This window comes from Lathamus discolor, chromosome 3, assembly GCF_037157495.1.
Source record: "Lathamus discolor isolate bLatDis1 chromosome 3, bLatDis1.hap1, whole genome shotgun sequence".
Taxonomy (NCBI): domain Eukaryota; kingdom Metazoa; phylum Chordata; class Aves; order Psittaciformes; family Psittacidae; genus Lathamus; species Lathamus discolor.
In genome coordinates this window covers 133162524-133177542 of record NC_088886.1, presented here as the reverse complement: position 1 = coordinate 133177542, position 15019 = coordinate 133162524, and the positions used below count along the sequence as shown (strand labels likewise).

Genomic DNA, 15019 nt, shown 5'->3' with positions numbered 1-15019 from the left:
TTGACTGTGCTCAAAGATGACGGATAGACAGATAGATAGACAGATAATTTATTTGTGGAAGGATAACAGTGATTGCTGACAGCGCTTTATAGTCCTGACAAAGGACCGGCTCTTCCCGACACTGTGGAGGCGTCCCCGGCGAAGCCCCCGCTGCGGGGAGATGCCGTGGGAGGCGAGGCTGCACCTCTTCCTCCCTGCCGCTGTTTTCGCCCTGGAGACCGCCGCAGGCTCTGCGGCGCGATCGAGGCAGCGCGGCGCTGTGGGGATCCCGGGGACTGCGGATGGGGAGCACACGCACACGAAGGGGAGGGCTGGGAAGCAAAAGTCACGGCCGCCGTTCTCAGGGCTGACAGACTTCTGACAGTGGAGCCCGCGGCGCGGGGGTGCCCCCACAGGGATCACCTGAGGGACGCTGAAACACACCGGCTCGGCAGCTCAAGGCCGCGTCCCCTCGGCCCGCCGGCACGGGGCGGCAGCAGCCGCCCACAGCCGGGTTTCCGCCCCGCGGGGCGCTGCAGGGAGGGCCTGCCCTGACGCCGCCGATAGGCCGCGCTGCATGGCCTGAGCTGCGCCGCCGGCCTACAGCCCTCCTCCCGCCGCGCCGCGCCGCGCCGCGCTGACCGCTCTGGGAGAGGCGGGGGGGGGCGGTGGGCGCGGGCCGGTCCCGGCGCGGCAGCGGGGCTCTGCCGGGCCGCAGCCGCCCGGCGCGAAGCGGCGCAGGACACGCCCGGGCGCCCAGCCCGGCCGCGCCCGTTCAGCCGCTGGGTCGCGGCTGCCGCCCCGGCGCTGTTCTCGCCCTGTCAGCCGGGCAGTAGCCCCCGCCCCTGTGACGCGGCCCCGTGGCGGCCACCGCGCCGGGCGGAGACTGCACATAAGGCTCGGTGGGTCCCGCTCGCTGCTGCCTCCCCGTCGAGTTGTGCTTCCCTGTTACGGAGAGCCGGGGCCTCTCGCTTTCCCGCAGGGCCAGCATGCGGGGACTGGTGGCCGCTGCTCTTCTGTTGCAGAGCATCGCCGGCTCGGGCGCGTTCGCCAGAGGGAGGAGGAATGTGGACCCCGAAACGAACATGAACATCGTGAGTGGCGCGGCCGCGAGGGAAGCGTGCCCGACGCGTGCCCAGCGCTGTTCCCTGGGTGCGGACGTGGGTGTAACAGGGCGAGGCGAGGGGCCGAGGAGCAGCGGCGCGTCCGGGCGGTCTGCGGACCTTCCGCAGCTTCGGGGCCGCGAACCTCCGTCCGTCGCAGCCGCAGTGAGACCCCGGGGACTGCAGCCACAGGCCAGCGGTCAGCTGGCTGTTGCTTCGGCCCTCTCCTAGATGTCGTCTTTCGCTTCTCCTCCTTCCAGGTCCTTCGTGGTTGCGTGCTGCCTGTACAGATCTTTCTGTCACATATTTTCTGATCCAGACCTGTCAGGACACTCTTAACTGCTACAGAAGTGCGTGCTTACGAAGCATACTTGAGCTACTAGTACAATGCTCCCGTGTTCTTACCCGCAACTGCCTTCATTCCCATTAGCATTTACTCTCTTAACTTTCGCTGCATCAGCCAATTCCAGAAGAAGTTTGCTGTTTGTAATTGGTATTAGTTGCTCTTTCCTCTGCTCCATCTAAACTGTGCTGTATTTTCACATGTACAAGAAGGTACTTCAGGCTGTAAATGCTTGACATCTATAAGGAAAGAAGTGCTTGGGTTGTCAGTGTCATCTAAATATCATTTTGAGGACTGAAAATAGTCATTTAGTCTAAGGCTTGTAGCATTTGAGTGAAATATAGCTGTAAAATAATTTTGGAATGTTAATGTTGTAGGTGATAAAGATATATTTAAAAGAAATAGCATGTTTATTTAAATGCTCCTTCTCTGCTTGCCCAGCAGCCTAAGAGGAGAACTACAGAAATGACAAGCATTCCTTAAGTTTTCTCAAGGCACAGTTGGTGCCATAAAACCTATTAAGTAGCAAGTTCTTTGTCCTAATGAAATGAAAATAACGTGAAGCCCAAGACATAAGAGATAGGAGATAAACCTATTAATGAAATCATAGTGTTAAAGAAGTGTGCTTTTTTTATTTTTCTGTTATTATAGTCTTGTTTGGCTTGTCAGCAAAGTAAAATCTCTGTAACAGGAATAAGGCTTGAGGTGAAAGATGAGTTAGAAATGGCACATGAAACTACAAGCTGAGGTGACAATGTCAGCAGCTGGCATATGTGAAGAGCGTGACCTTAATATTTTAAAACTGCTGTTTTAAAAAAAGCTGTTTGTGGCTCATTTCAGCACATTGCCTAAACATGATTGTGTCCTGTGTATAATAGAGAATTCAATATAAAGTTCAGATGTAAATCCAGAATGGTTCTGAAGAAGCCTTTCCCTTCAGGAGAGAGTACTCTTCCCTCCTTCTCTTCCATATGCCAATGTGGTGCCAGTGGCTTTCTGCTCTCCTCACCTGTTTGTTACTGGAAGTTTCTGCATTCCTTGAGAGCAGACAGTTTTGGGTTTTGTCTGCCAAATCTGCTTTGTGGTGTTTTGTCCTCTTATCATCATCTCCTTTCCAACACTTCAGTAGCCTTTCTCAGTGTAAGCAACAAGTAACTAACCTGACAGTAGACAGGGACAGGTTAGGGAGTCTTCCTAAATTCCCTGGGTAAAGTTTGTGCTCTGGCTAGTTCCTGACTCCATACTGGCACAGTCCGTAAGAAAACCTGTCTGCATTGAATAGGTAGGCAGTTTCTTACCACAGACTAATTTCACATCCCATCTTTGGAAGGAACCCAGAGTACATGTTAATAATGTACATGTTAATGAACTGAGGAGGACTTCGACTCCAAAGTAGTTTCTTTTCTTTCTTGACTCCCAAGTGGTTTCTTTTTTTTTCTTCAGAGTCAAATTATTACTTTCAGAGGATACCCTAGTGAGGAATACGAAGTGACAACAGAAGATGGGTATATCCTTTCCATTAACAGAATTCCTTATGGAAGAAAAGACCATGAAAGGAGTAAGGGTAAGATTTATCTCTGGTTGGAAAAGTGGGAAGTCATAAAAAAGCTCTCTTTGCTTTATAAAACTTTTCTCCTGCAATAATTCAGAAAAGGTTTAAAGACCATATGGCGTATACAGTTGGCATGTTTTACTGGTGAATCTTACGGCCAAAGTGAGAGTAGGCATATGCAGTGTGACTTGAGTAAAGGAAGGGAGAAGGAGTTAGAAAGTTGTGTTTTCCTGGCATTGTCTTTATGTGACAATAGTGCAAACCCTTCATTGTTGTTTTATATTTATCTTTTTTGTTTGTTTTTTGAGGGTTTGAGCAGCCTGGATTTTCTAGGAAGTAGAAAGTAAAGGTTGAGATTTGTTGTGTCTTTGAAGGCATAAAGTATCTTGGAAAGAGATTGGTTGTAAAATTGTTATTTCAAACCCCATTTTAAAAAATGCTTCTGCATAAGAAATAAGTTTGTTAAAAATGTCTGACCATTTTCAGAAGTAGGGGCAGTGCCTCTTTTGGTGAAATATAACTGAACTGGAGGAGTTCCTACTGGAATGTTCACCAAATAATTACTGTCTGATTTATGCATAAGAATTCATTCATTAATTTTAACCTTTTTGAAGCTGCCTTTGCAGTAAGGTACATGCAGACCAATAGTATGTACTACTGGGGTGTCATATTTTACATGTCTGCTTAAGCTTATTTAAACAATATCAGAATCATAGAATAATAATATTTTGGGTTGGAAGGGGCCTGCAAATGTCATCTAGTCCAACCCCCCTGCAATGGGCAGGGAGAAGATAAAATCCTTTCAGAGCATCCTGAGTACAATACATGTGAAAATATATTACAAACTGAGATAAGTAACAGGTAGCTGACAAGAGTTGGCCCAGACCAAATTGTTTCATGGATGTGATTTGATGGGAGACTGGGAGGAGCATTGGCATGTGCTGCCAGAGCACTGTTGAAAGCTGTATGACTTACTGTGGAAGCTGGAAGGTGCATGGGAGGAATGCACGGGGTATAGAAGTGAGGAGGTAGGGGATAAAAAGGATAGGTGGAATGTAAGCCAAAACTTAAGAAGGTTTTGTGAGGGCTGAATGATGGAATGCTTTCAAAGTGAGACTAAAGTAGAAGAGAAGAGACATACAGCCTTTGGCTTCCTATCCTCATACAATGTCTGTGGAACTAACAGTGTATTTGAGCAGCAGTGGCTGAATTTGGTATCAAGTCTTGTCATCACCCCTTATAAATGATCCTTTAGACAATTGCATGCATACAACGGCAGTAGCCTGTTTGTATAGAAACCGCATATTCTGAGGACTGCCTCAGGACCCTTTCACTGAAAAAAGCTAGGATAAGAGGTAAAAACATGGAGCTCAAAAGAAATCAGTGATTGTCCTGTAGCCTTATGTGTGAACAAGACTTGTGGAAAACTGCTCTCATCTGCCAATGGCCAAACAACAGTCTCCCTGACCTTATCTATTGGTTTTGTATGAGTTAGGATGTTTGCACTGTGCGCTGTTTCTCACAAGGTGGGTTTGTGAAGATCAGTGCATGGATGAGACCGCTCAAACCTGGCAGGTGTCTTTGTACTTAAGAATTGCAGGGAAGCCCAGAGGAAAAAGACAGGCTGCCTTTGTACCTGTTGATCTTGTCAAATCCTTCGATGACATAAGCAAACAGAAGATTTCCTTACCTGTGGGAATTCTCCACATTCCCTTGCCACACCCTCGACCCCAAGTTCATGTTTTGCAAAGTACTTTGGTTTTGAAAGCAAGGATTATTGAGCACATTTGGGGAAGTATGATCTCCTAGAAGAATGAAGATTTCAAAGTTCATGTTGATCTTAAGTTTTTATAGACTTGGTATCTTTTCTCGGTAAGATACCAATGGTGTGTTACTGCTGACTCAGCATATATATGCCATAATTCTTCTTTTGCAATACCTGCATAATGTGAATGGGATCCCTTGGAATTATGTATCACATGATGTTTTGCTTTAGTTTTTCCTGCATAGCATGCGTAAGAAGGGCATGGAGATAAATCTGTCTTCAACTTCTTGGGGGTGCAGTGAAGAGAACAAAATGTTCTACCATGGAAAGGGTAGTTTAAGGACCTACCTTTCTCATTTCCCCTCTGGGAGTTTTAGGATTAAAGGTGATACACAAAATTATTATTGTGCAAGTCAGTTTGTTGTGTGATTGTGTAATTCATGTGTGCAGATCTGGTGACTGCTTGGTAAAGTGAAAAAAGAACTGGCAGAAACTGAAGGCTAATAGAGAACAGAATAGAAGCATTAAAGCAGTTAAGCAGTTTTCCCCTTCCTACGTTACGAAACATGCAAATAGCAGCCTGAGGAAAGCCAGTTTTTCAAAAAGTGAGAAGTTCGTTGATCTGAGTTTAATAAAAGGGAAGAAAGTATCACAGCTAAAAGGGAACATTACTGAAAACTAATTTAATGTTAGGCTTGAAAATCCTGTACACTGTTCATAAGGCAATGAAGTATTACTGCAGCAAACAGTTGTGTTGAACTGTACTGTCTCCAGTGCCACTTTGGCACTGATGGAGATTTGCTCTGGTTGCAGGGACAGTGTGCCACGTTTTTTTTAACAAAATGGAAAAAGCAGGCACTGAATAGGTTTGTGATCACAGGTATAGAAGTTGCTAGGAGGGAGGAATATTGCTTATTTAGATTTTGTAACTCGCAGCAAACATTTATGGACATGACCCAGAATGGAGAGTATAAGTGACTGAAATGGTTGTGATTTGGCTGCTTCTGCTGAAAGATCCAAGCCTAAATTATCAATGGAGGAAGTACTGCGTGATTTAGTATTGTAGTAGAACGATGTGTCATCGGAGGAGGTAATTCCTGAATAATCTCTGGCATTGAACTAAAGTTACCGTGATATCAGATTTCAGTTATTAAAGCAGAAAAAACACCCAAAATACCTGTGCTGCTGCAAGACCCAAAGATGTCTTTGTATTTTCTGAAGTTCAGACTCTTTCTAAGGGATTATATGTTAGTTTATTTTATTTGTGTAGAAGCAGGAATCATCTTTTTTATTGTTTATTTATTTTTTTCATTTGTATTCCACATAAGGATGTCATTTCCCTTTTCATGGTGGGGAAGTCAGGTTTCCTTAATTCCACCTGGGTGTTGATTGTGGTTTTTTTAACTATTTAAGTCAAGGGGAGAAAGTATTGTGGTTTTTTTAACTATTTAAGTCAAGGGGAGAAAGTCCTTTGAAATATTGATTCCCCTGTTGGCTACTGTACTGCTCTCCAGGTTCTGCCAGAGCTTTGATAATGGAAGTGAGTTGCATAGAGGTAGTATCAGTACCATATGCAGAGATTTCCACAGCTCAGCAGCTAGTTTGGCATTGTCTTGACTGGAAAACAAAGATCTCAGTGGTGCATATATGGGAATGTCTTCTCCAGGTTTAGGGGCAAGGCAAGAGTCATAACTAGTTTAGTGGTGTCTGTTTGGACCACTTTTGAGTATTTGTGGTCTTGAAACAGTTGTAAAGGGTACCTGTATTTTTCCTGTAGCACTTTTCTCTTGTTTGCTTATTGCATATCTGCTGTCTGTTTTGAACTTCAAGGACTCTTTTGCTCTAGTTAGAAAACTAACAAGTTGCTACTTTAAAGTTCTTAATGATAAAAAGTAGCTGTTTGTGAAAGCACATGATTCATGGCACTATGAATAATACATGAATTGTTAGTAGACCAAGTCAAGTCGATTAAATATTTAAAGTCCAAATCTAAAGTAGGCTTTCAATAACTCAAATTATTCTTAGGCATTCAATTGCAGGTGAACAGGAAGCTGTGATAAATGCATTATTTTTCAGGTCCAAGGCCTGCCGTGTTTCTGCAGCATGGTTTGCTTGCAGATGCCAGCAATTGGGTCACAAACTTGGATTACAACAGCCTTGGCTTTATGCTGGCAGATGCTGGCTATGATGTATGGCTCGGAAACAGCAGAGGGAACACCTGGTCCAGAAAACATACGCACTTCACAGTGAAGCAAGAAGAATTCTGGGTTTTCAGGTATCCTGGTCTTGCTAGGTTACTACATATGCTGTTTGCGAGCAGGCTTCTTTTCCTCTCTTTGCCCATCATCTTAGTTCAGTCACATTGTGAATGTACAAGATTTTTTTTTTTTTCTGGTCACATGTGCTGTTACATATGCAGGGTCAGTAAAGGGGAGTTTCATGGTCAGTATAGTATCCTGAGACAGCCTGGTCGGTAGAATTTGCTTTTACCCATGCTTGGTGTGTAGACACAGTTCTGCTTCATCCAAAGGAAGCTTTTCTTTATGTCCAGGCAACTGATCTGCAGTGCAGTAAAGCTTTGTGCAGCTGTTCCACGCTGATAACTTTACTTACACAACTGACTTTTTATCTTTGCTTTGTAGCTTTGATGAAATGGCTAAGTATGACATTCCAGCCTCAGTGGACTTTATTTTGAAGAAAACTGGCCAGGAACAAGTGTTTTACATTGGTCATTCACAGGGTACCACAATGGGTATGTGAAGAGATGCATTTGTTAGAAAATATTGTGTTTGAAGTTATATCAAGTTCCACATATATGGTTTAATGATGAAAAAATAGGGCATTTGAAATCTACTGCTTCTGGTTTTTAGCTGCTTCCTGGAATAGTTGTCAACAACAAAATGAAAGACTTATTCTTTCTGTGTTTACTTAAAGTGGGAAGCTGCTGAAAAGATACATTGAAGTCACAGGTAGCTACCAGTACAGTTTCTATTAAAATAAATTGATGAACTATGGATAATAAAATGAGTCATCAGATGTGTAGAATAAAGAATCCCATTTACAGAATATTTTGCTGTATGTAAGACCTGGTTCAGGTGCTTTTAGACCTGCAAAGAGAAAGAGCTAGAAGAATGTTGGGTGAGTTTGCATGAATTTGTTTTTCAGAAGAAAACAATCCTTCTTATTTGCCTCATTTAATCTGTATTGTATAGTAACTAGATTAATTTGCAGTATCTAAACTCATCCTAAATAAAACAATCAAACCATTAATCTTAAAGTATTTTTGTGCACTTGCTCTTAGATTTTATAGGATCATTGCCACGTAAAATTCCCTTCCAACTTGCACCACTGAGGTTTGTTAATTATTCTCTTGTTATTTACAGCTTTCATTGCTTTTTCAACTTTGCCACAGCTGGCTAAGAAAATCAAAATGTTCTTTGCCTTGGCACCAGTAGCTACAGTCAAGTTTGCTACTAGCCCTCTGGCAAAATTGGGAGTGTTTCCTGACCTGCTACTCAAGGTTTGTATTTTAGCATAAGTGTTTTAAGCCAAATGAGGTGCCTCCCTTTCTAATTGAAAACAGCATAGCAAAGACTTAATAGCTGTGATTAGAGAGTAACATATTTGACAAGAATGCTGCCCAGTTTCCCCATAATAATGCTGTGGAAGTAAACAGTGACTTTTCTGGGTTTATACTGCCTAATGAGACAATTTGCATCCATTTAAAGTAATATTTTACAAGTTAATAGGTGGAATAAACCATGTTTTTCCATGTTTCTAGAATTTCAGCTACAGAAATCACACGATTAATTAGTCAGTGTGTTTTAGAAGAGTCACGTGATAGCTTTAAATACAGAATACTTCTGAATTGTCATGAACTTTAACAGATTTGTTTCACAATTAACCATTTAGTGTTGGAAGAGGATCTTTCAGAGGATGATTAAGAGCAGCAGCTTTATTTAGATGTTGTGAGTCATGCTCTGGAGGAGTTTACCTTTACCCATGAACATCAAAGGGTATGTAGGCAGACTAGCAGGCTGCAGTGAGTGCCTGAAGTCAGATATTGTGAACACACCACTGTGTGTCATTTTTAACCATCACTTTTCTTTCCACCACCCATGGAGATTCCCACACAGAGCTGTTTGTTGTAGGAGATACTCCCATCTCTAATGTACCGTGTACAGATTTAATGCTGTACAGATTTAAGTACATGTCTCTCTACATTATTAGTTCCCTGCTCCAAAGGCAGTTAACTTAAAAGCAATACTAACAGCTGTAATCTCCTGTTCCTTGTGTAATGAACTTTGTCTGATGAGAACAGCAGCTGATCAGTGCCTTCTGCAGATGTTCATGTTGTGCTGAGGAACTTGATTCTCATGGTGACTTGCAAAAAGGCTAGAGTGCAGAAGTATGTGACAGTGAGAAACCCATGGGTCAGTTTTATCTTTAAAGAGCTGTGTCACTTCTAAGGAAGTTCTCAGTGGGCCATTTTTAAATCCTTGGATGTTTTAAAAATACCCATCAAGAGGAAGTAGCCACCACAGCTCATGCGACTTGTTTTTCTTACATGATTTGAAGAGAGGAAGTTACAGCTACAAAGCCATTAACATTAGCAGACACAGCTTAACATACTTTGATTCTGATGACAAGACAGTGTACAGTATTCTGTAAAATACTGAATTTAAAATTGATTTGGATTTGAGGTCAGGTTTGGGATTCTTGAAAGATTGTCCTAGTTCCCAGGTGCTTTTTGTGGGATTTAATGGACTGTATCATTTGGAGCAGAAGACTAACCGTGACCTTCTGGATTGGACTGTAAACAAGGTTGATAAGGGGATAAATAATTTTCATGACACACCTGTCACCAGGCCAAATGGAAATAATTACCTCAAGAATGTTGTGGTATGAAAACTAAACCCAAGTCGTTCTATGCAATTACATGTTTGTCCTATGTTCTTGTTATTTTGTAGGACATGTTTGGAAAGAAGCAATTCCTCCCTCAGAATTTTTTGCTGAAGTGGCTTGCTACCCATGTTTGCACTCACAGAATACTTGATGACCTTTGTGGCAACCTGTTCTTTCTTCTATGTGGTTTTAATGAGAGAAACTTGAATATGGTGTGTTCTAGTGACTTTTAATAGCTAAGTTATTGCTAACTTTAACATAGTATTAACTGTGTATCGCTGTACTGATTGTCCTTTACATGTAATTAGAAAACCCCTAACGCCGCCTTCATCATACTGAGTTTGGATTAATATCTTCTCTTGGTATAGATTAGTTGTGCAGTTATGATGGATAGAATTAACCTTTTAAAATGTTACTGGAAAGCTAAAATACCTTATTTTAGATCTGCTGGGGAAGCGGGTAAAAGAAATGAATTAATATGATGGTGCAAGTATTTAATTCCTTTTGCAGTGAAGTGAGGAAGAAAGCTATAGTTTTCAACTATTTTCAGAGAACCGTTAAAAAGTTTTTTGTTCTTTTGGTGGATATGTGCAATTATTTTCTCTGGGACCAATTTCTGACCCTGCTGATGGCTTCATCTGTGGTCCGAGTTCCAGAGGGCTTGTTCATAGGACTTGTTTTATTGTCTAAAAGCCAGTTAACAGAAATCAGTATGAGATCACCTTTCTTCACAATGCTTCTTAAAGTGTTTCTAACTCCCTGAAATCAGTAGAAGGTTGTACCAGTTTACCCAGAGGTGATTTTCTGTTTATCTGTTTGGTTTTTTATATCAAGGTGAAAGTGCATTTTTTGGATGTTTTCTTGCCCAGCACATGCAGTTTTCATTGTTTTAATAGTGGATAGTATTTTGTTTTTCTGCCAGGATTTAAGCTTCCCCTGGGTATTTTGTACTTCTAAACTCAAAGTGTAAGAGGTTCTTAATCACTTTGGACTGACAGCTACTAGTTTAGATGTAGAGTAACAGAAGGTTTCTTTGGAGGTCCATCTAAATATTAGTTAATGTGCTCCCAATTCTTACAACACTAGCATTTTTAAAATATTCTTAATATATAAAAGATGTTTAAGGGCTATCATTATTAGATTTAAAGTTCTTTAGTTAATTGTAATTATTCCCCAGACATTTGAACTTTTTACCTGATCCATAGGTATGGTTCCAGTTTTTTTTTATGGTTCCAGTTTTTTTAAACTTTTGTTTATAGCAGCTTTAAGAGGAGTGGGAAATTCTGTATTGTTCAGGAAGCAATAATGGGTAGAACTGCTGCACTATGAGGAGTAAACCATGTTAATTATTTTGTTGCAGAGTCGAGTGGATGTGTATTCAGCACACTGTCCTGCAGGGACATCTGTACAAAACATGATCCACTGGAGCCAGGTAGAGTTTCCAGAATCTAAAATGTCCATGGCAGTCTTGCTTGTAGGATATTGATGTATCTGATATTTAAACTGAATAAAATGCCAAAATATATATGCAGCATAGGCTGAGTGAAATTTTGGAACTACCGGTTTTCAGAGTGGCAGCTGTTCACTGATGATACTGACTTAAGGTGGCTCACCTCTTTGGAGATACGCTAACTATAAGTACATCAGGCCAACAAACAATACAGTGGAAAAGCTAAATTCAGAGGGATGCTGTAACAAGTATTTGCTCCCTTTCAGCAAACCTTGGTTTGATTAAAAGTTGTATTTTTAGCCAATGAAAAGTGTCAGGCGTTCTGTTCTGTTCTCTTGGGCTTCATTTTATATTTTATTAGTATATTTTGAATTTCACCTTGTTGTACAATTTCATGGCTCTGACAGTATTGTGCCTGAAGCTTGCTCTGCAGGCTGACAAGAAAGAGAAGGCATTTGCCATGGAAGCTGTGGTCAGGGCTGCTTGTGATCTTGTAGCTCTTCAAGTGTTGGCTCAGGAAGAAATTTGTGAAGATCTTTTCCCCCTTTCCCTCCCCCCAGATCCCTGTTATATAGACTTCTGTTTCTGAAAAATAATAGATGATAAATCATGCAGAGCAGATTTCTAAGAAAGCTTCATGCTGCATTCATATACCTTCAGACAGCAAGGTAAATATTTCAGAAGTAGGCGTGGAGCTGCCACATCCTGACTTTGGATACACTGAAGCATTTTCTTTAATCTTTCCTACTGTTGCTGTGAAAGAGTGTGAAATCTTAAAGGCCTAAGTCTAATGGTGGTGAATGTCAGTGTTTCTCACTCTTGTGATGCTGGGCAAAGCAGTGACACTTGTTAACATTTGGCATTTCACTGTTTCTTGTGTCAGTTTTCTCTGCCAGTTCTCCAGATTACTTACGCTTTTTTTATTCCTGAGATAGAAGTGTTGCAGTTTTTCTTTGTATGTGTGGATATTTGTTTATTTCTAGGCTGTGAAGACTGGGGAACTCAAAGCTTATGACTGGGGAAGCAAGGCTGCAAATACAGCTCACTACAACCAGGTAGGCATCTTTTATGGATATGATTCTTTAGTGTCACAAAAAAAAAACCTCCTTGGGCACTTCTCTGGGTGCTGTGTTTATGCTGCATGCTAAAGAGGCACCCAGTAACCAGACTGGAGACTTGCCTATTAACGTACACACACAAACACTCACACACAAGTATTGCTTGTCTCCAGCCTGTTTAATCTCCATATATTTTTCAAATTGCTATATACAATACTGAAAATATTTTGCCCCTTGTCAAATTAGTGATAAGTAATATTGCAGTATGATACTTGCAGAGTAGCAGTCACTTTTAGTGTTTGGTTAGGGTTCAGAAATTACTTGAGTGGGATGCATCTGAGACTTCTGCTACCCTACTGTCTTGTAAGCTCGTCAAAGCACATCTTTACTGCTATGTGTGCTGTAATATGGCAGGACTTTTGAGAATTATGTTTTCTGTTGGGTCTGGACTCCATCTCTAGCTGCCCAAGAGAGGAAGAGAAAATGAGAATCTGAGACATTCTTCTTGAATTTGCTAGTATGTTACACTGCAATGTAGTATCACACTGGAGAGTTTTTCTGTCTAATGCTTTTGGTTTTGCTTTCCTTCGTTCAGTCTACTCCCCCTTTCTACAAAATAAAAGAGATGACTGTACCAACTGCAGTGTGGACTGGTGGACATGACTGGCTGGCAGACCCAAAGGATGTTGCTATGCTGCTCACTCAAATCACAAACTTGGTTTACCACAAAAACATTCCAGAATGGGAGCATTTGGATTTCATCTGGGGCCTTGATGCACCTTACCGCATGTATAATGAAATAATTAACATGATTAGGAAGTATGTCTAAACTAACATGGTATTTCAAAGTCATAGCTCACCAGTCAAAGCTCACCAGAAATTCATTTTTTGGAACATATGCTTTTCTGGCAGTAATGCTACATTGTTTATTTATGACGCATTTTTAAAATGCCAGGAATAACCACTGAATTAGATTCATATTTGGTTTGTTTTTTCTCAATGTTATTTCTCTCTCCTGCATAAATCCTCACTGTACCTTGCTGATTTTGCACACACTGGTATGGTACTCAAAAAACAGCAGTGTGGCTTTACACAAAAGGAGTATGTCATGTGCATATAGATTTAGTGACATGTCTGAAAGACAAGTTAGTTCATCCAGCACCTCAGGTGCTTGACAGTTAAAGCAATAAGTACTTTACTGTCCATAAAAGACAGTGCCATTTCTCAGTACATTGCTGTTTCTGAATATCTTTCAGAAATACTCCTTGTACTGCAGTGACCCATTTGGTGCTGGTCCTTTAAAAAGCACTTAATGACTTCATTATTTGAGCCATCACATACAACCTAGCTGCATTAGATGACTTTCAATATTACCCAGAAGAACTGTCATGAAACCAGAGAAGATCATCACTGTCAGTTGAAATCTACTGTTTTGGTAGTGATTAACTGCTGCATTTTTCTTGATTTAATGCTGATGCCTTTCATGTTTCACATACCAGCTATGGATAAGGATCATTGCAGGAATCTGCAAGGGCAAGTAAAAAGAGAAGTAGCTGAAAGTAGTACCACTTTCAGATAGCTTTGTCAATAGGTTATGGCTTTCAAGGACAATGATGTAACATACTTGTGTTTTGTTTTCTTTGCACTGACCACTAAAAACAAGCTCCTCAGTATACTACTGATGAGGGAAGAGCCAAAGCATTAGTTTTATAGCTTGAGTGACTTAATTTGCATGGACTTTTCCCTTTACTTATCTGCTGCTTTGAAAGTATGTTTACTTCTTAGCTGCTTATGTGGTGCTTGCCACTGTTGTGTTCAGGAACCACACAATATCCTGGTGAAGCCTGGCAGTATTAATGGCAGTCTCCATTTGTTTCAGTTTCCACCTCAGAGCGTGACTAAGTCCCCATTTGATGGGGGAAAGGAATCACATCTGCTTTAGGGGTCTGACTTTGGAGCTGTGATTCTCTGTGGTATAGGTGCCTTGCTGTTTTCATTGATTATGCAGAAGACTTCGGCTCCTGTGAATTACACAAAAGTTCCATGCCAAATGTAGATATACAAACAACCTCCAGAGTCAGTTGCCTCAGTCCAGATCATCTCTGTGCCATGCCTGGATTCAACACAGATTTCTGTCAAGTAATCCCAACAGGATAAAACCCATTTTCAACATGGCATAGAAAATAGTGCATTTTAAACTGAGGCAAACTTTTTTTCTTATTTTTTAAAAAAAGGCAAAAATATGCATAAGCCAAAAATTAGGTTGGTTGGTTTTGTTTGGTTTTTTTTTTTTTTTTGTAATTTCTAATTCAGACTCAGGGAATCCTCAGGCTTTGTTTAAGGAAAAAGTGTTTTGCGCTATTTCAGTTGTGATTCCTATCAGGACCTCAAAGTTTGCTTTATATTTGTAGCAGCCATATTTGCTCCACCTTGCTGTTGCTGAAAGGAAGTTTCTGTTGGAATCCAAAGTGGCTGACTTAGTGGTTATGAGGAAATGTGATACAGCAAGAGCTGTGTGCATCATGTTTGTTAAGCTTGAAATATTTCAATAAACAAGAGAGCTGCTTGGAGTTCAGAGCGATGTGTTGTGTTTCACTTCTTGTTTCATGAATGCATGTGAATCTTTGGGACAGAATCCAGAAAGCTGTCTGGTTTCCACAGCTATTCAGCCATAGAACAGGCACAATAAAATAAATAAAATTGCCAAGTAAGCTTGCATTTTACTTGGGTCCTGAAAGAGGTTTTTACTAAGCCTAAAAGGACTTTAATGTTGTTTTGGGGGGACTTCTCTGAGACATTTAAGTAAGGTACCAATTGTAAATTGCAGAGTCATTTTCTAACCTTTCAAACCACTGACATGGTGG

General features: G+C 41.3%; 1 protein-coding gene across 1 annotated transcript; it reads left to right on the top strand.

Moving 5' to 3' along the window:
• The first annotated feature begins 709 nt into the window (after window positions 1-709).
• On the top strand, window positions 710-14730 carry LIPA (lipase A, lysosomal acid type). The gene is made up of 9 exons (XM_065671870.1): window positions 710-1073; window positions 2869-2989; window positions 6819-7017; window positions 7385-7494; window positions 8126-8262; window positions 9713-9859; window positions 11008-11079; window positions 12081-12152; window positions 12751-14730. The coding sequence occupies exons 1-9, from the start codon at window positions 969-971 to the stop codon at window positions 12982-12984; spliced, it is 1197 nt and encodes a 398-aa protein (XP_065527942.1). The 5' UTR covers window positions 710-968; the 3' UTR covers window positions 12985-14730.
• The last annotated feature ends 289 nt before the right edge of the window (window positions 14731-15019 follow it).